General features: G+C 35.0%; 2 protein-coding genes across 3 annotated transcripts in view; one reads left to right on the top strand and one right to left on the bottom strand.

The window, feature by feature from the left end:
* Positions 1-19,842, bottom strand: part of CENPP (centromere protein P) — a 237,788-nt gene that overhangs the window by 151,516 nt on the left and 66,430 nt on the right. The window lies entirely within an intron of this gene.
* On the top strand, positions 71-19,817 carry OGN (osteoglycin). Of its 2 annotated transcripts, none has more exons than XM_081065629.1 (7): positions 71-342; positions 1,361-1,609; positions 3,837-3,930; positions 11,094-11,252; positions 13,377-13,579; positions 15,597-15,692; positions 16,487-19,817. In XM_081065629.1, the coding sequence occupies exons 2-7, from the start codon at positions 1,433-1,435 to the stop codon at positions 16,655-16,657; spliced, it is 900 nt and encodes a 299-aa protein (XP_080921755.1). In that variant the 5' UTR covers positions 71-342; positions 1,361-1,432; the 3' UTR covers positions 16,658-19,817. The 2 variants fall into 2 exon arrangements, with proteins under 2 accessions (XP_080921755.1, XP_080921756.1); XM_081065630.1 differs by having other exon boundaries at positions 135-342; positions 16,512-18,461.

Here is a 19,842-nt window from a genome sequence, read left to right as displayed (position 1 = left end):
TTCATCTTCATAAACTAATATTCACAAAAACATTAGTGTTTATTTTGAAAGGTAAAAATAACACGAACTTAAGGTAATTGGTAGAAGCAGACTGAGTACAATCGTTATAAACACTCTAAGCACAGTTCTGTAGCACCACACACTGTATTTCACCCCGAGAAAGAATGTCGGCAAAGATCCCACCACATGGAAATTGCTTCTAAACTGCTGGGCCCTGAAATTCTGTTCTGCAGTCTGAAATCACTCCACAGCTTTCCTCATTCACCCTCCCACTTGGATTTCTGCACAGGCATGAACATCTATTGAGGAAAACCACAAAAAAACTTCAAAATAGCTACAACGGTAGGTTCTATTTTCACATTTTATTTTAAACAGCATTTAGAAGATGTGACTCATCTAACAATGCGAATAAATGTAAAGGCTATCTCAAATTGTTTTTTAAATTTCAGCTACATTGAACAATTATTTTTAACAAGCACTTTAATATATACCATTGTGTAACTTTAATATCCATGCAGGCAAGAACAGGGTGCTGCAAATGTCGTAAACCATGTTATTCTTAATTTTCAACCATTGATTTTTGACGAACTGGCATCTACAATACAGCACCAGCAACTCTGAGTGACTGTGTTTGAAGTTACTACTTAAAAAAAAAGTCTGAAATGTGCACTACCAGATAAAACCCACTGGGAAGCGTAAACCCTTCCTATTACATTCTCCTAAATCCTTGATTAAAGTTCTATATTTTTCTAGTCTGCAATACTATTTTTTCATTTTTCATAGTTTAAATTTAAAAAGCAATGCTATTAACTAAAAATAACGATACACATGAAAATTTAAAAATTAAATTTAAATTGCAGCTTTTACCATATTTTGTCCCACCTAAAAGTAAGTGCTAGTGACTACTTTTCATAATTTTAAATTTAAAGTCTAAGTTTTAAATTTTTTCTTGGAATTTGATTTTGTTCGTACCAATACAAATCAAGTGTTCTTATAAAGTAGAAAAGTTGAAATATGATATTTTAAACTCACGAGACAGGATCTTGGGTCTTCTTTTTAACTATTTATACTACAGGTATCCGAAGACAATTTCAAAAGCATACAAGTACCTTTATTCAAGGTACCTAATTTTTAGGAAACTGAAATTGTCAACAATGTTTGGGTTTTTGATTAAAAAAGAAATAAAACCAGTTTCTGAAACTGTTTTTCAGAATGTCACTGATACATAAAAACTGACAGCATCTAATTAAAGATCACTAAGGGTTAAATACTTGTTCTCTGGTCCCTACTGCGTACACCCTGCCAAAAAGTCCTCTAAGCTTTTAAATGTTGCTTCGATAGTCTGCATTTTTATTTCCAGGGAAAAAAGAGTATTATCCCAGTCAGCAGGCCACTAGCTTAATAACTTCCAGTCACCTTAGTGTTTGTTAAAATGAAGACTCTGCAGCCCACACTTCTCCTCCTGTTACTGTTTGTGCCTCTGACGAAGCCAGCACCACCAACAAAGCAGGACTCACGTGCCATCTATGATTATGGGACAGATAACTTTGAAGAAACCTTATTTACCCAAGATTATGAGGATAAATACCGGGATGGAAAAAATATTAAGGTACCTTATTTCTACTCTAAATTTAACTTCTAAAACAGTCTAGCCCATTTAAATGCATGTTTTTTTTTTTTTGAATGTGTCTGATAAGGTAAGAGGACAGAAAAAGCACTTTATGTGATTCGAAGTAATTCAAAATATAAAAATAAGTGTCTCTAAGATTATATTTTTAAAGTATGCATGCCTCCTAAATTAATAAATAGTACCTATGGTAACGGAACAGTATCTATAGTAACCAATGCATAAAATTTAAGGAAAACTGAACTTTAAGATGATCCCTGACCAGTTGAGATTTATATGTTAAGTAGTGTTACACAATGCCCTACATTATTTGCATATCACATTGCCTCAAAACAAAATAGGACAAATGTGTATTAGGAGAAATAATGATGGATTACCAGCTTAAGCATATTATTTTAGGAAGTAGTGGTTCAAGAAAATAAGAAAAGTACTGGTTATTTTGATATGTATAGTATTTCACAATAATTTATATATGGCAACTATACACAGTACCAAAAGAATGAGAAACTACTTAATATGCAGCTTTCTTTTTTAAATCAGTTTCAATAATTTAGACTCTGTCAATTTGTACTAAGTATCCGTAATTGTCATTGAGTTAATACTATACCAAATCTTTCCTACTCCACTTGTATGAGCTAAGTAATTACTTGTGACTTTCTTGGCACACAGAAATGAACACCGGGTAAGGAAAAAGTTAATACAGCACATAAGTATCTGTTGCCTGCCCACTGTGTTTGACACACATACACACAAACACAATGGAACAATGAGAAACACAGCCAAATACATAGCAATGTTGATTGCTTCAAAGTTCTTCTCCACTATAAATAAGATGCAAAGATTTTAAGAGTGACTAGTTATAACTGTGTCTTTCTTTCTCTCTCTCCTTCTCTCCCTCCCTCCTTCCCTTCTTTTCCTTCTTTTCTTTCTAGTTCACATGAGTAAATGTTAACAGTTTCTTTCAATGGGGTTATTAGTTAACATACTAGTATTATTCTTGGCTAACACTACGACAAAAAATATAGGTATCACTAGTCATAGCTTCAAAATAAATTTAAAAAGCCCATCATAATAAGCTATTGGCTCACATGAGTAATTTTTTAAATTAGTTTCAGGTGTACAAAACAATGTAATGATTAGACATTTACACCCCTCACAAAGTGATAACCCCCCTCCCTCGTGGATAATTTGAATCTATCGATCGGTTAAAAGAATACTTTTAAAGTTCCTGGTCTGAAAATGTAATAAGTAAAATAAGTTCTCTGTTTCATTTCTTTAGAAGCTTTAGAAGCTTCAGTTGCTTTAGAAGTCTATTTTAATATAAATGCAGGAACTAAGATATTTGTGAAAAGGAGTAGAATTCAACAGCACTTATTCCACAAACACAGAGTGGAAGGGACTGTTCAACCAGACCACACACAAGAGAATGAAGGAGTCAAGACCAAGAGTAAAGGTGGAAAATGCTTCCAAAGGGTAGGGAAACCAGGACTGCACGTAACATACTTTAGTGTAAGGTAGAAAACATTCTCTCCCAGAATATGAGAGAGTAAATTATAAAGACCCCAGTTCTCCTAGAGCTAATAGCCTGTCCCGGTGGCCAGTGTGTAGGCTAGAATAAAAAGTACTCCAAGGGCCAGGGCTTAATAGAGGCACATAGGGAGTTAAGGGTCACTTCCAGAAGAGACAGAAAGAGTTTACTCAGTGCTTCACATAGTAACATGACTGGTGCTTTAGTTCTGTTCAACATGGTAGAATATGACATCAAGAACTGAGTTCGGACAAGAACAATAAAAAATAACTGAAAGAGCTACTTTACATAAAAATAATCTCAAGACACCATCTTCATTTTAGGTTTCACCTCAGAAAAATTTTAATTCCAAGCCAGAGAATTCTCTCCTAGTTCCCATTTAGAATTTCAATATGTTCAACATTTAGGAAGCACTGAGTTTGGCTTTTGGAGATATAAAAATAAAAAAGACCTAGTTCTTTTATACAAGCTCACAATATGGTATAAAACCAAGCAAAACAAATATTTACATTATAATTTAATAATGATGAAATGGAATTATGTATAAAATCCTACTGCAACACAAAAGAAATGCCATTAATTGTGACTATAAGAAGACAGGTTTTGTCTGTGATTCCCTCAGTTTTATAGTCAAAATTAGACTTTATCACACTTGACAATAAATTTTGATTTTTCTAATAGGAAAAAGAAACTATGATAATACTTGACGAGAAAAGTCTTCAGTTACAAAAAGATGAGAGTTTAACACCATTACCCACCAAGAAAGAAAACGATGGTAAGTATGAATAGTCTATTATCTAATTATTTTAAAGAGCTTTAAAAAACAGCTTGTTATGGAATTTTATTCTTTATAGTAATCAAAAATTGCCTCAGGATATAGTTAATCCAAACACTGGAATTTTATCTACTAGATAAAGTCAAACAGGTCTATGAGGATTGCACATCTTATCCCGTCCCATGTAATGAATGAGGAACATTCAACAACAACCAAAGCTTAGTCCAAGTGTAGCCTTTAAAAAGTGTCTTTCTGCCTACATTAAAAACAATTCAAGAAATAGTTATTAAATACCAATTATCTTCAAACACAGTCAGTCCCTGACTTAACGATGATTCAACTTGAGTTTTCAACTCTATAAGGGTTCTAAAGTGATACTCATAGTAAATTACATGAGATATTCAACTTTATTGTAAAATAGGCTTCATGTTAGATAATTTTGCCCAACTGTAGGCTAATTTAAGTGTTCTGAGCACATTTAAGGTAGGCCAGGCTAAGCTATGGTGTTCAGTAGGTTAAGCGTATTAAATGCATTTTCAACTTACAACAGTTTCAACTTATGCTGGATTTATTGGGATGTAACCCTATCATAAGTTGAGGAGCATATGTATTATGTAGTCTTAGGATAAGGTAAACAAAATGTAATTCATGCCTTCAAGAAACTCACAGAAGAGGGAGAGATGGTTATACAGACTGCCCCTGACTTATGATAGTCAGTAGTTAGGCAAATCAAAACATTTTTGACTTAGGATATTCTCAAGTTTCAGTTTATCAGATGTAACCCCATCATAAGTTGAGGAGTATCTGCATATAGTCATGCTGTGCTTAATGCTGGGGATACTGTCTGAGAAATACATCATTAGGTGACTTCATCCTGCAAACGTCAGACTCACACAAACATGAATGGTACTACCTACTACACATCTATGGCTTAGCCTATTGTTCCCAGAGAGAGAATGATGCCATCACAAGACATGGCAAATAAGATGGATGAGGCTGCTGCCAGTGTAACACGAAATGCTATTTTACAGCAAATATTTTTTAATCAGCAGAAAGAGTACATACACTAAAATAATGACAAAAAGTATAGTGTAGTAAACACATAAACCAGTAACACAGTCACTTATTTTCATTATCAAGACTGTCCATAATGGTATGTGCAATACTTTTATACTGGTGGCTCAGTAGGTTGGTTGTACACCAGCATCACCGCAAACCACAAGAAATACATTGTGCTATGACCGTATAAAGGCTACGATTTCATTAGGCAATAGGAATTTTTCAGCTCCCTTCTAACCATATGGGACCACCTTCGTATATGTGGTCCATCACTGACCAGCATGTCATTATGTGGTACACAACTGTACATAAATAGTAATAATGTACATTTCAATTAAAACGATAGAAAATGGATAACAAACTACAAAGTCCTACTTAATAGTTCTTATCTATTTGGTTTATTCTTGCTCTATCACAACATTGTTTCACATGACAACATGAAAAAAAATCACATTCTAATTTCTATATTTCTACAATAAAACTAAAATTGACTAAAACAGATAATGTATCTTAAGAAACCCGAAAAGTGTCATAGTAAAAGACTTGAACAAATGGATAGATATCCCTGGCTCTTGGATAAGATGACTCAGTATCATAAAAATGTCAGCTCTCCCTAAATTTATAACAATAAACTTCTTTAAAGATCTGGTAAGATTGAATCGCAAGTTCACATGGAAAAACCAAGCCTGCACAAACAGCCAGGGAAACACTGAAAAATGACAGGCACCTGCAAGAACCACACATTAGAACATACTTTAAAGCTTCTACACTTTATAAAAGTGTGATACTGGTGCATTAATAGACTAGAAAGTCCAGAAACAGACAGAAATATGTATAGAAAATTAGTATATAATAAAGTCAGTATCTTAAATCACTGAATCAAAGATTATGTGTTTTCGAAATGGTGCTTGACAACTGAGAAGTCGATTAAAAAGGGATACAATTAGATCTATACCTTACACAAACAAACAAATTCCAAATAAATTCGAGTCTAAATGTAAAAAGTGAAACCATAAAATACTACAGATAAGGTGGGTGTGAGGTGCCTCAAAATCCAGAGACAATAACAGAAAAAGAATCATTAAATTCGTCTCTATAAAATGAAACTTCTGCATGGCAAAAAAACATCGTAAATGAAGTCAAAGACAACTGCAAATTGAGAAAGCTATCTGCAACTTATACCACTGATAAAGAATTAATATCTCTAATTTATTTAAAGAAAAAATAAAATAAAACACATAAAAATCCAGGAAAAGGAAACTGACCAAAAATCCATTGGAGAAAACAGGCAAAAGAGATGAACAGCCAATTCACTAAATGATATAAAAATGACCCTTAAACATGAAAAGACGTTCAACCTCACACACAGAGAAATGTAAGTAAAACTTACATTGAAATAGCATTTTTAACCTATCTGACAAGAATTAAAAATGTGGCAATATATTACTGTATCCCATGGGCAAGGCTATGGGGTATCAAACTCTGTTACAATTCTGATGAGAATGAAAACTCGTACAACACTTTTGGACAGGAATTTGGCAATATCTAACAAAATTAAATATGTATTTATTTTCTGACATAGTAATCGACTTCTAGGAATTTACCCTAAAGATAAACCCCAAAAGTAAGAAACTACATATTCAAAATCATTGAAGCATTGCTTGCAATTGCAAAATATTGAAAACTATCTAACTGCCCATGCCTTGAAGAGTGGCTGAATAAAGTATGGTACCACCACACAATGGGATACTACGCAGTTGTAAAACTAAATGAGGAAGATCTCTATGAACACATGGAATGATTTCCAGAATATGTCATGTGAAAAAGCCAAAGTACAAAAGAGTATCTATAGTATGCTGCCTTTCGTCACACAAAGGAGGGGATAGTAGAAGAACATATACAGGTATCAGCTCACTTTTGTGAAAAAGAAAATCAAGAAGGGTAATGAAAACAGTGAGGCTAATTACCTACAGGTTACAGATGGGACCAGTGGCGAAAAGGAGGGGGAATGGGAAATGAAGGGTATTGTGGGGAGGGCAGTGACACTTCTATGAGTATACACTTTTTGTATAGATTTGATTTTAGAACAATGTTAGGTGTCACACAGGCAAACAAATACATTTATAAATAAAATTAAGGACAACATATGGGCAGCTGGATGGCTCAGTTGGTTATGGCTCAGTTGGTTAGAGCGCGAGCTCTGAACAATAGGGTTGCTGGTTCAATTCCCACATAGGATGGTGGGCTGCGCCCCCTGCAACTAAAGATTGAGGACGGTGACTGGACTTGGGGCTGAGCTGTGCCCTCCATAACTAGACTGAAGGACAACGACTTGGAGCTGATGGGCCCTGGAGAAACATACTGTTCCACAATATTCCCCAATTAAAAAAAAATTAAAAGGATAACATGAAAAAAAACTGAAATACAAACAGAAAAATAGAAACTGAATTACATTTCAAATGAATAACATAACACACTGAGGTGGCGGGGTGTTGGGGGAATCTAATCCAAGCACACCTTGAACACAGTATTTTGACTATGTACCTTTAGGCTAAACATGAAAAAGAACAATAAACAAATACTAAAATTCCAGTGAATAAGTTTGTTTTCCACAGTGTTACAGGTTAGCAATAATAAAACAATTTAATGTTTGTTCTAGGACTGACCAAAGTAAAGTAAACACACTGTGATAAGAGAACTAGGTTTCTCAGAATCCGAGAAGGGTGTACAAATATGGAAAGGGAGAAGGCTAGAATGAGTACTGTGAAGTTAAACTGGAATGGAAGCTAGTACCATCAATTCATGGCTTGTATACAGAAATAGATATAGATGTGTTTGTCTCTCTGTAAGTGTGAATGTGTTGTGTGTATATGTATATGGTGTGTGTGTGTATATGTATGTCTATATGTGTGTATATGTGTATAAATATAGTATATACGTATACACGTGTGTATGTATATGTAATATACATTGAGAGCATACAAATATACATACTTATATTTCCTAGCTCTCTCTGCTGAAAAAGCCTAAAGAAATGAGATCCCAGAAGCAATGAGCATATCCACATCTAGAACTTGGTTTCTAAATACCACTCCCTACTAAAAGTAACCAGTGCTCCTTGAAGAAATAGCTGATTTCAGGCCTGAGGTAGGAAAAAGGCAAGATTGGTCTGGGATATCTTATGAAGCCAGAAAATAAGGAAGTTTTCAAAGAATAAAGGAGATATTTAACTTTTAAAGAATTAATCAAATATTAAATATACATAGGTATATATTTGCAAAAGATGTATAAAACCTGTACAGTAAAATCTAGATAGCAATGCTGAGAGAAATTAAAAAGACCTAAACACATGGATAAATATATTGTGCTCAAGTACAAGAAAACTCAAATGTCATTAAGATAGCAATTTTTCTTAAATTTATCTGCAGATTCAATGCAATCCCAAATAAAATCCTAGGTTGTTGTTTTTTTAATTAAGCTGATTCTAAAATCTAGGTGGAAATGCAAAGAACCTATAATAGTTATAACAATGTTGAAGAAGAATAAAGTTGGGGGGTTTATACTATCTATCATAAAGGTACAGAAATCAAGATATTGTGGTATTAGCATAAAAACAAACAAATAGATGAATGGAAATGGTCCAGATACAGACTTATTCAACATGGTAAACTCCCTTTTTACAATGGTGGCAATACAATTCAATGGAGAAAAGATAATCTTTTCCAAAAAATGGTACTGAAAGAACTAAATAGTTATAGAAAAGAAAAAAAACTCTGACCCTTCCTGACACCATATATGCCAATTAACTCAAAATGGACCCTATATCTAAATATAAAGCACTTAAACTACACAACCTTTAAAAGAAACAAAGGATAAAAACTTAGTGGTTGGCAAAGATTTATTTCTAAATCAATCAATCAATCAATCAATCAATCAATCAATAAATAAATAGCTGACTGCCAAACATTTTGCACAACTATAGAGAAACCAATTGCTCTTCATTAAAATTTAAAATGCTTGCTTTTCAAAAGACATTGATCAGAAAATAAAGACAAGTCACAGACTGGAGGAAAATATTTGCAAAACATAAATCTGGTAAACGACATATCTATGTCTTATCTTATAATTTAATAATAATAATAATAATAATAATAATACAAAAATCCCATTAAAAAATTAAACAGGCACAAGATATAAACAGATACTTCACCAAAGAAAATATGTAGATGGCAAATTATGTAAGATGCTCGGCATCATTAGTCATTAGGAAAATGCAAACTAAAACACGAGTTACCACAACACACCTTACTTGATTCAAAGGCTAAAATTAAAAAGTCCAACCATACCAAATGTTGGCAAGGATATGGAGCAACTGGAACTCTCATGCAGTGCTGAAGGGAATAAAAATGGCACAACCACTTTGAAAAACAATCTGGGACTTTCTTCAAAAGGTTTATATACACCAACCCAGCCATTCTCCTCTTAGGAATTTACCCCTAAGTCCACACAACTGGTACATAAATGTTTCTAGCAGCTTTCTTTAAAATAGTCAAACACTGGAAACCAAAATGTCTGTTAGAGATGACTAAATTGTGTATATTGACACAATGGAATACTATTCAGTAATAAAAAGGAATGCACCACTGATACAAGCAAAAAGAACGATGAATCTCAACATAACTACACAGAGTGAAAGAAGCCAGACAAAAGAGCATATATTACATGATTCTTTTGATATACAATTTTCGAACATGTAAACCAATGTATAACAACAGAAAGGAGGTCAGTGGTTGCTTGGTGACAAGACCGGGAGGGAGGAATTACCAAAGGGCGTGAGAAAGTTTTGGAGGTGATCGTTATGTTAATTATGTTGACTGTGGTAATAATTTCATGGGTATATACTGTCAAATGCTTATACAAGTTAAATATGTGCAATTTATTGTACATCATTTAACCACAAAAAAAGCTGTGGCAGTATAAAAAAGATCTTAAAAGACCTTTCATTGGCTAATCTGTGACAATTGACTATAAAAATAACTATGATGGTAATGTATTAGGACCCATGGGATGAAGAATTTATAAGTTCATACTGACAGAAATAAGTAAGAAGGGAATGGTCCATCCTTAACCAGAATGCCAATAACAAGTATAGAAAGAATGATGGAATTAGAAAATTATTATTTAGCAACTATCCTAGTGATAAACAATTCAGGTAAGAATCAATGGATGATAAAACTAGTGGGTGAAAGTTTAATGACAAACCAGCTGATTAAAATCTCAAAGTACTTCTCTGGGAGATACTTATTAATTACAAAGTGAAAAATATTTACTTTACAGAGAGAGAAACATGGTGGACACCTAATGAACCAATGACCAAAGACAGCATTATCAGGAATGGATAGGTACTGTGTGCTCCTTGATACATGGCACTGAGGACCCAACATCATTTCCATGGTATTCTTGCCAAAAATGGGGAACCTCAGACAAAACTTAATTAAAAGACATTCTGCAAAATAAATACCCTGAAAAATAATTTTTAAAAAATTTTATTTTTTTTCCAAAAAAGTAAAAGGTATGAAAAATAAAGACTGAGAAACTGTTCCAGGTTGACAGAGACAAAAGAGGCATCACAAGTAAATGCAATGAACAATGGTAGAGTGAAATGGAATCCCAACGGTGCCTACGATGACCCTAATTTTGAAGTTAAGAGTCTGCTTATCTAACTAGTGGTTTCTAAACTCCTTAGCTATCTCCAATCTGAAATGTGTTTGTGCCATACCAAGTGATAAATTAAGCTTGTGTTTATCTTAAGTCCGGCTTTATGAATTTTTTTGGTATTCATATGAAGAAATCAATTCAGCAATTAAGGGATCAATGCTAAAACAGAATAAAAGAGATTGTGGATTATGAAATTTAAAATAAAATTCTGGTGAATTATAAGTTACAATACAACACAGTTACTAGCTATCATACCTATGATATCTTTCCTGCTATCACCTATAATTCTGTAAAATATCTTTTCAAAATAGCAATAATTTTGCCACTAGAGGCCAAACATTTTTAAACTACTGTTTCTATTTTTATGATTTTGTGCCCCAATTTAGAAATGCCTACGTGCCTGTTGTGTGTTTGTTTAAGTGGCTCTGTATACTGTGAAGAAGTCGATATTGATGTTGTCCCACCCTTGCCAAAGGAATCAGCCTACCTTTATGCACGATTCAACAAAATTAAAAAGCTGACTGCCAAAGATTTTGCAGAAATACGTAAGTCAGTTTTATTATTTTTCTTTTGTTTTAATTTTTATAAGAGTTTCTTTGAGCCAAACTGAAGACATGCTGGGAAGCAAGAGCTCAAATGCTCCCTGGAGGTTAGTTTTAAATAAGACGTCAGTACTGACTCATGTCAGCATTGAAGTCATGTAAACACAAGAGTAAGCACTTGTGGCCTGTCACTCCCAGGACAGTCACTGCTGGAGTCCTGACATCCCCATCACATTTCACAAAGATCCGAATCTCCTTCCCATGAGAGCTTCTGTCCTCTTTCTCTGCTGGTGATGTTGGTGTCCCTGTTGGCAGCCAGTGTAACCCACATGCAAACGCCTTCTCAACCCCGGTACTGCCAGATGCATTTGCCTCAGCCAGTCAGTAGCACCAACCTCGTCAGAGTGCTTCTCCAACGTCTTATTTTCTACCTTCACCATGAAAGCACAGAAACAGCTTTTCCTTACTTTAACTCATGGTTCTTGGATCTGGCTGCACGATTAAAAGTATCTGGGGAAGCACTGTAAACTGCTGACACCGGCTCTCATCCCTAGAGTTTCTAATTTAGGTCTGGGGAGAGGCCAGGCATCACCATGAAACACAACTAAACGCCTCCCATGATTCTAACATGGGACTGTACTGAGAACAGTGCCGTGTAATTCCTTCCCAGGTGGTTAACACCCGGCCTTCCGACATCTTACCAAACCTTACAACCACCCACCTCTAGGGTGAGCACCAAAACCCTGCACTTCCTCGGTGCCTAGTCCCAGTCCTGGATCACCAAGCCCTAAGTTTTTCAGATTCCTGTGTTGTTAAGTGCTTCTGAAGAAAATCAAACCAAGAAATGCTGGCCCCGTTGCATTTACAAGACGAACCGTAACTGGGCTCAGGCTGCCACCGCTAGATACTCCCGACTCGCTGAAGTAGTTGTTCCCAGTATTTGTGGACTGCACGTTTCCAAACTCACCTACTTGCTAGAATAGATTTGTAACTCCACTCAACATCTGCCGCACTGTCACAGTCATTAGCAGATACGTGCACAGTGGCAAAAGGGAAAAATGGAATTCCCCAGCCACAGTCGAACAAGGTGGAGCTCTGATCTGTTGTTTCTGCTATTATACTGTAAACAAGAGTCCTGTTCAGTCTACTTAGTGCCACATTTTTCACATTATTGTGCTTTTTGCTGTTTAAATTGGTCCCCAAATGTAGTGCTGAAGTGTTCCCAAGTGCAAGAGGGCTGAGATGCGCCTTACGGAAAAAATACGTGTGTTAAATAATCATCAAACGCGTGTTATAGCGCTGGTGGCTGTTGAATTCACTGTTAGTGTATCAACAGTATGTACTAGTAAGTCATCTTTTAAAAGAAACACATAAAACTATATAGTACTGATTAGCTGATGAAAACGTGTGACAAGAGGCTTGAAGGCACCTAGCCCTGTATTTTCCATAGGAGCAATGGTTCTGTATTTACTAATTCAGTGTATACAGCAATTTTACAGATATGACAATCTCAAATGGCAAGTAACTATGTTTTCTAATCGTCTCAGACAGACAAAGGTTATACACACACACACACACACACACACACACACACACACACACACTGAATTTCTCTTAGCTTGCATTACTTTAACAAATTAGGGAACATTTTTGCCTATTGTTGTTAAGCAGAAAGGCACAGAGAGATTAAGATAATATACCCACAATGACAATGCGACACACCAGCCCAAAATCCCAAAATATTTACAGGATTCTATTCAATTACTTGTGCTGCTTATGTTCCCTGATTTGCAGCCAGAATTTCTTTTGAACTGCCTGAGTATCCTGAGAATTCACACAGAGAAGGATTGAAGGACTCTATTAACTTGAAGTTCCCTTCCAAACCTGAGACCCTAGGACTCCAGAGAGAAAGGCCATCAATCAGTGCCAAGCACAGAATAGATGCTCAGCACCTATTCATTCAACAAAATTCCCCGAGCTACTGACTGCAGACACTCTCCTAGACACTAAAAATACAAGATGTTTGAATGACCTGTTAAACACATGCTTTCCTTCAGTCCAGACAAAGGAGAATTTAACTTCTTATTCTGTATATTTTCTGTATGTTTTGTATGTTTTCCTTTCAAGCTAACTTAAGAAGACTCGATTTTACGGGAAATTTAATTGAGGACATAGAAGACGGCACTTTTTCAAAACTTTCTCTGTTGGAAGAACTTACACTAGCTGAAAATCAACTATTGAAACTTCCAGTTCTTCCTCCTAAGCTTACTTTATTTAATGCAAAGTACAACAAAATCAAGAGTAGAGGGATCAAACCAAATACATTCAAAGTAAGTATTTTAAAGCATGACTGCACACAGTGTCAGTTTTCTAAAGCCAATGATCACATGATAGAACATCATAAAAGAAAGAGAAAAATCTCCATTAGGATTTGGTTTTATGTATTAAAACTACTTTCAATTTAATAAATAAAGACATTATTTACATAATAGCCATACTGTTAGACTCCCTCTGTCTAGTTTATGCCTGTACCTCGCTTGAAATTATAGAACCTTTATCTTGTTTCATGGACAACACTTGTCCCATCTTTCCCACCTGTTCACTCAGCAAGTATTGATTTGTACAGACATGGTTCACACCCTCACGGCGCCAAGACTGTATAAAACCTCAAAATGGGAATTTTCCTCTGTTTCTTTTTCCTTACAATATTAGTAATTTAAAATGCCAGAAAAAACAAAGTTCTAGAAGTAAACACTGAATTTTACTTTTAATACTTAAATGTATCAGGCCACAAAATTCTGTAGGGAGGCTTTCTTTTGAATTCCACGATGGCCTCTGATACAAAATTCTGCATGTAGCAAAAATTAAATACATTTCTTAACTTAGCAATTCAAGAAAATATATGTAGAGTAGATCACCTAAACGGGAAGGTGGTCTGCTCTGACTTGGGTCGCCAGGTTGTCTCAAAATGCACAGTCTGTGGAGAAGCAATGACCTCGGCTGAGAGCTGATGTTCTCATTCCAGTCCTGGAAGGAGCCTCAGATAAAAGGGTCATGCTACTGTTGGTGACAGACAACTTCAGTCAAAAGGAAGATTTGTAGCTTCTAATGAGAAGCACCTCAAGCTATCAAATAGTCACTGTCATAAAGTGTATGATAATCACACAAGTGTACAATCTGCCAGAAATGTAAAAATATTTTTTCTTTTCTTTTTGTCTACATTTAAAGAATCCTTTTTCAAATTTAAGGGATTATCTGGAGACACATCAAAGTTCCTCAGAATTTAAGGGACTCTTAAAAGTCTTAGGGAACTTTTAAAAACTAGACTCGCTTTAAAAACAAACAAAAACCCCTGTAATTTGAAGCTATGCAATTTGAGCTGGTAGGCCTTTTACTAACTGGCATGTTGAGACCTACAGGAACTGATCAACACTTCAGAAAAGCAATGTTTGAATATTTTGGATTTTGCACATGCATTACAGAAGGGATTCACGGCAAGCTGGCATGGAAATGATAAACTAAGCTACTCTGTAGTTTTGCTTATTGCCCTGGGCTGCAAAAGCCATTGGTAAAAATCAGGTTACTCCAACCCATGCAAAAAGGCCCTTTGGGTAAGGTATGGTGGATGATGGTAGAATGCTTATGAAACAATCAAAATACCAGTAAATTAATTCTAAAAAAAACAAGATTAGCAAATTCTGCCTATCAAAAGGACGCATATCAAAGAAAGTTAAGATAAAAGATTAATGTCAGAGGAAACTACATCTTGAAACCATATTATAATATAAATTACACACAATACTGGGTTATTGATGACGAAGGGTAACCCAATATTAGGCTCTTAGGGGGAAGAGTCGTAACTTGAGAGGTATTTACTAAATTGCTTTGGGAAACATCTTACTAATAAGCACATACATCTCTTAGGAGTGTTCATTTTGCTACAAATTGGAGCTAAAATGGGAAGTTCTGGAGGCTCAGAGAAGTTCTAGCGGCACCAGGATCCAAACTCAATCCTGCAGAGGACTGACCTCATCAGCTGTGGCTAAGACAAACCTGAAACCCTCAGAAACTGGCACGAGGGTTGGGCTGGGCACAGCTGGGTATTCAGAGATCAGATAAGTGGACAGAAATGTGGGAGTGCAGCAAGGCTCTGCTGCCTGTCGTAAAGGACCAAAATATACTATTTGCAAAACCAAAACAATCCCAAAGCCAAATAATGATTAATAGTACTGATATGTGTCTATATTAGTATCTATGTATATATCCATGTGTACATATATGTGTGTGTTGAGTTTCAATCTTGTGAAGAAATGCAAAAAATACAGCAAAAGTGCCTTTTCCTTACAGAAACTGAATAAGCTATCCTTCCTCTACTTGGATCACAATGCGCTGGAATCCGTGCCTCCGAATTTACCAGAAAGCTTACGTGTAATTCATCTTCAGGTATGATGCCCCTTTCACAATCTCTGACTTCAATTTAAATCACTAAGGGTCAGTCTTATGACTCATTAGGAAACTCACGTTCTCAGGTAAAGTCTGCCTGTCCCAAGTATCCCTAACGAGCCCGATGCACTCTCCTGCCCTGGAGCCCGGCTCTGTCCTGAGCAGCCGGAGCGGCCCAGCAACACTAGGTGTGAGTGAGGTCTGCTCTCAGCCCAGGGTTTGTCTCCAGCTATGCATTAGTATCTCCGAGGGATTCTGGCATGTGGACTTAAAGTTAGGGGACACGACGACCTCTGGCTTCTGTTTCTTTCTCCAAATAGCAGTATATATTTGCTTTTGGAGACTTTCCAACTGAATTTATTGTCCAACATCAACTTATGGTAATAGATAAGTGAAGAGGGAATGAAAATAAAACTAAAATTGGTCTTTCAGCATCACCAAAATTCCTATTTAGTGTACTTCTTTAAAGAATATTTAAGGACACAGTATGCATTTTGAGTTGATACTCCAGAATACGATACATTTTCCAGCTGGTATAATCTTAGACTCAGAACTTTCCGTTAACATCGATATTACTCTGAGTAACAGCAAGTAGTCTGTTCTTCCAAGGTCACACTGTAGGCTTTTAAAAAAGGCTCTGATTGCACAGAGAGGGTTTTATTACCATGGATACACAGTATACACAATGTTTTAAAAAATCATTTTTAAACAAAATATTCTGTGAGATCCCACTTACATAGTATACCAAAGGTTGATTTCTGATATCTGAAAAATGTTTCCTTTTTATTTTCCAGTTTAACAACATAACTTCAATTACAGATGACACGTTCTGCAAGGCTAATGACACCCGTTACATTCGGGACCGCATAGAAGAGATACGTTTGGAGGGAAATCCCATCATCCTGGGAAAGCACCCCAACAGTTTCATCTGCTTAAAAAGATTACCTGTAGGGTCGTACTTTTAACCACTGTCAATGCAGCATATTAAGTACTCATGTACGTATAATCTATCTCAACAATGGCTAAAGGAACATAAATATTTGTTTAATATTAACTTTGTATCCCACTATGAAGGAATTTTATGTTTTAAGCAAGGATGTTCAAAAAGCTCACATATAACAAGTAAAAAGTAAGACTGAATCTCTCTAAGTTCAAAACAAAGTAATGTGAAAAATATTTAAACATTACAAAATCCTTGTTGTTTATAGTAGAATGCCATTTAAAAAGTATGTTTTTATATAAATACTCAAATTTAAGAAGCATTATTTCTATTAGTAAAGAAGCAAGAGGATAAGTCCAAGAAATTTTCAACTGTTTATCTTATTTGGCCTTTACTGGATCCAGAAAGCATTTAAGGCTAATGTTCCAAAACCTTTGAAAAGATAAATATTCCCAATGATCTCCCATTTTTCTTTTATGATTCACACATTGTTAATTATGAAATAGAAACTCTGTTGTCTTTCTATTAAGGCAGCTATTACACTTTTATTTAGCCTGAGAAACAGAGCATAGTCTCATACCTAGGAAACACTTTCCAAATAAAGCGTAATTTTACTCTCTTATAAAGAGCTAATATAGTAACGCTCAAACCTTTTCTGCTTTGTAGTCACACAGTTAAAGGCTTTAGTAAAATAGTACAAAATTTTCTCTTATCTTAATATTAACATTCTAAATCTAGTATAAAACATTTTATGAAGTCAAGCAGACCAAAATCAGTGTGCATATTGAAAAAAAATCTGAAAGTGTATCCCATTTTTCAGAAAATAGCCATGAAGTTTTCAACTGTAAAGCCTTGCAAACATGATAAATACTGCAAAATATTTTCTTTTATACTATAGGAATGAGACTCTTATTAATACATTTGTCCGAATATAAGACATGAAAACAAAATGAATTAAGTGGTTTATCACACATTACCGTGCCACCAACCAATACAGGCCTGTGGTCATACAAACAGACTGTATGTTAACAAGAAAGCTTCTGAGCCACATCTTCTAAAGACCCATAATCAACTAATACATTTAACGCTGAGAAATCATCTTTAATCGAATACTGATGATTTATGATAACACGATGCTGTCAGAGTGAAGTTCAGAAAATAACCTTCCACTTGCCCAAAGCTCACTCAAAAGTCACAATCTCCACATGGCTTTGCGGTTACAATACAAAATTATCAGTGCTTTAGAAACATGAGTTTGAACTATGTATTTAAAAATTACCAACATTGTTTCCAACATAAATTATACATTAGAATCCAGTTGGTCTCTGTATACTATTCCCAGAACAAATACTTATTCCTAGTTTTAAGCATTTGCCTCTGTTTTCCCTACATAAAATGACCTATCTATTTTCAATTTTTCCCCAACTTGTCAATTACCCCAAAACGAAACTTTTTCATTAAATGATCTGTGATCTCTTAATGCCACAGTAATTATCCCATAACACTCATTCACTTGTTTTGGTAACTGATAATCATAAATATTGTACTGCTTCCTCATTATTTTATATGCATGCCTCATTTCTCTATGACTGAAAGCTGAGTACACTGAACACATTCAATATTCTCTTTATACTTTCAAAGTGCTTAGCATAAGAGTGAGCACATTTGATTTGAATATAAAACAAATAGTGCAAAATAAAATCCATTCAAACAGAAGAGCCCTGTTTTACTTGGAAAAATAGAATCTTTGAACTATTGCAATCTTGATTAAATCAACGGAAATAAACTGTATCTTTATCTGGAACAATAAACTTGATAAGGAGCTCTGCACCATGGGACTGAAACTGGGGAGAACGGTCAGCGGGGACGCCCGTCACATTTCCAAATGCCAGACAAATAATGTCTTATGTTCTTTATATAATTTAACTTAAGGAGAAAAATATCATAAAATAACTCTCAAATTTTAGAGAATTTAAAGGCCAGAGGTTTAGATAAAATAAAAATTAGAAAAGAGCACTGGGGAAAATTCTGAATTATAGAATTATCATTAAAAAATAATTTTGAGACTTCTATATAAAAAGAAGACATGAACATGGGTACCTGACAACCTTATACACATCCTTAAGTCACAAATAAAATAATGAGACAGTAACATGCTGATCCCATCATCTTAGATAGATACTGCTTCATTCTTGACACTGATAATTAAAGAAACTGAGGCTTAAAATTAAAAATATTTTACCCTTCCAAACATTCCCAAAAGAAACTAAAGAAGACATGCATAAATACAAGGACATCCTGTGTTCCTAGATTGAAAACTGAATAGTTAATATGTCAGTATTACCCAAAGCAATCAACAGCTTCAATGCAAGCCCTATCAAAGCCCCAGTAACATTTTTCAAAGAAATAGGAACCTAAAATTCATAAGGAACCTCAACAAACTCCAAATAGCCAAAACAAATTTCAAAAGAACAAAATTAGAGGACTCATACATCCTCCTTTCAAAATGTCACTACAAAGCTACACCAATCAAAAGTGTGGCACTGGCATAAGGACAGACATACAGATCAAGGGACTAGAACAGAGAACCCGGAAACAAACCTGAGCATATATGGTCAGATGATTTTCAACAAAGGTGCCAAGACCACTCAATATAAAAAGAAAGAGTCTCTTCAACAAACAATGCTGGAAATCTGAATATGCACATGCAAATAAATGAAGCTGGACCCTAGCTTACAAAGTGGATCAAGAACTTAAACTAAACAAGTAAACTACAACACTCTTAGGGAAGAAAACAGAAAAATTTTTACGACATTAAATATCGCAATGATTTTTTGGATATGACATCAAAAGTACAAGCAGCAAAAGAAAAAATAAATTGGCTTCATCAAAATTAAAAACTTTTGTGCAACAAAAGAGAGAATAAAGAGACATTTTTTGCCAATTACATATTAGACAAGGGATCAATATCTAGAATCTATAAAGAATTCCTACAACTCAACAATAACAAAAATCCCAAACGACCTGATTCAATGGGCAAAGGACTTGGAATAGGCATTTCTCCAAAGAAAATACGCAAATGGCCCATAAGCACATGAAAACATGCTCAGCACACTAATCATCAGGGAAATGCAGATCAAAACCACAATGAGATATCACTTCACACCCATCAGGTTGGCTCTGACAAAAAAATAAAAAATCCCACCCCAA

This window comes from Rhinolophus hipposideros, assembly GCF_964194185.1.
Source record: "Rhinolophus hipposideros genome assembly, chromosome: 11".
Classification (NCBI taxonomy): domain Eukaryota; kingdom Metazoa; phylum Chordata; class Mammalia; order Chiroptera; family Rhinolophidae; genus Rhinolophus; species Rhinolophus hipposideros.
The sequence above is the reverse complement of the archived record's forward strand: the minus strand, read 5'-3'. Positions and strand labels throughout refer to the sequence as shown.

What these genes read in the sequence shown, in the direction of transcription:
- OGN (XM_081065629.1), top strand. Translation starts at nt 1,433, where the DNA reads ATGAAGACTCTGCAGCCCACACTTCTCCTCCTGTTACTGTTTGTGCCT. An exon ending in CAAAGATTTTGCAGAAATAC is followed by an intron (nt 11,253 to 13,376) that starts GTAAGTCAGTTT and finishes TTTCCTTTCAAG; the next exon opens with CTAACTTAAGAAGACTCGAT. An exon ending in TCAAACCAAATACATTCAAA is followed by an intron (nt 13,580 to 15,596) that starts GTAAGTATTTTA and finishes TTTTCCTTACAG; the next exon opens with AAACTGAATAAGCTATCCTT.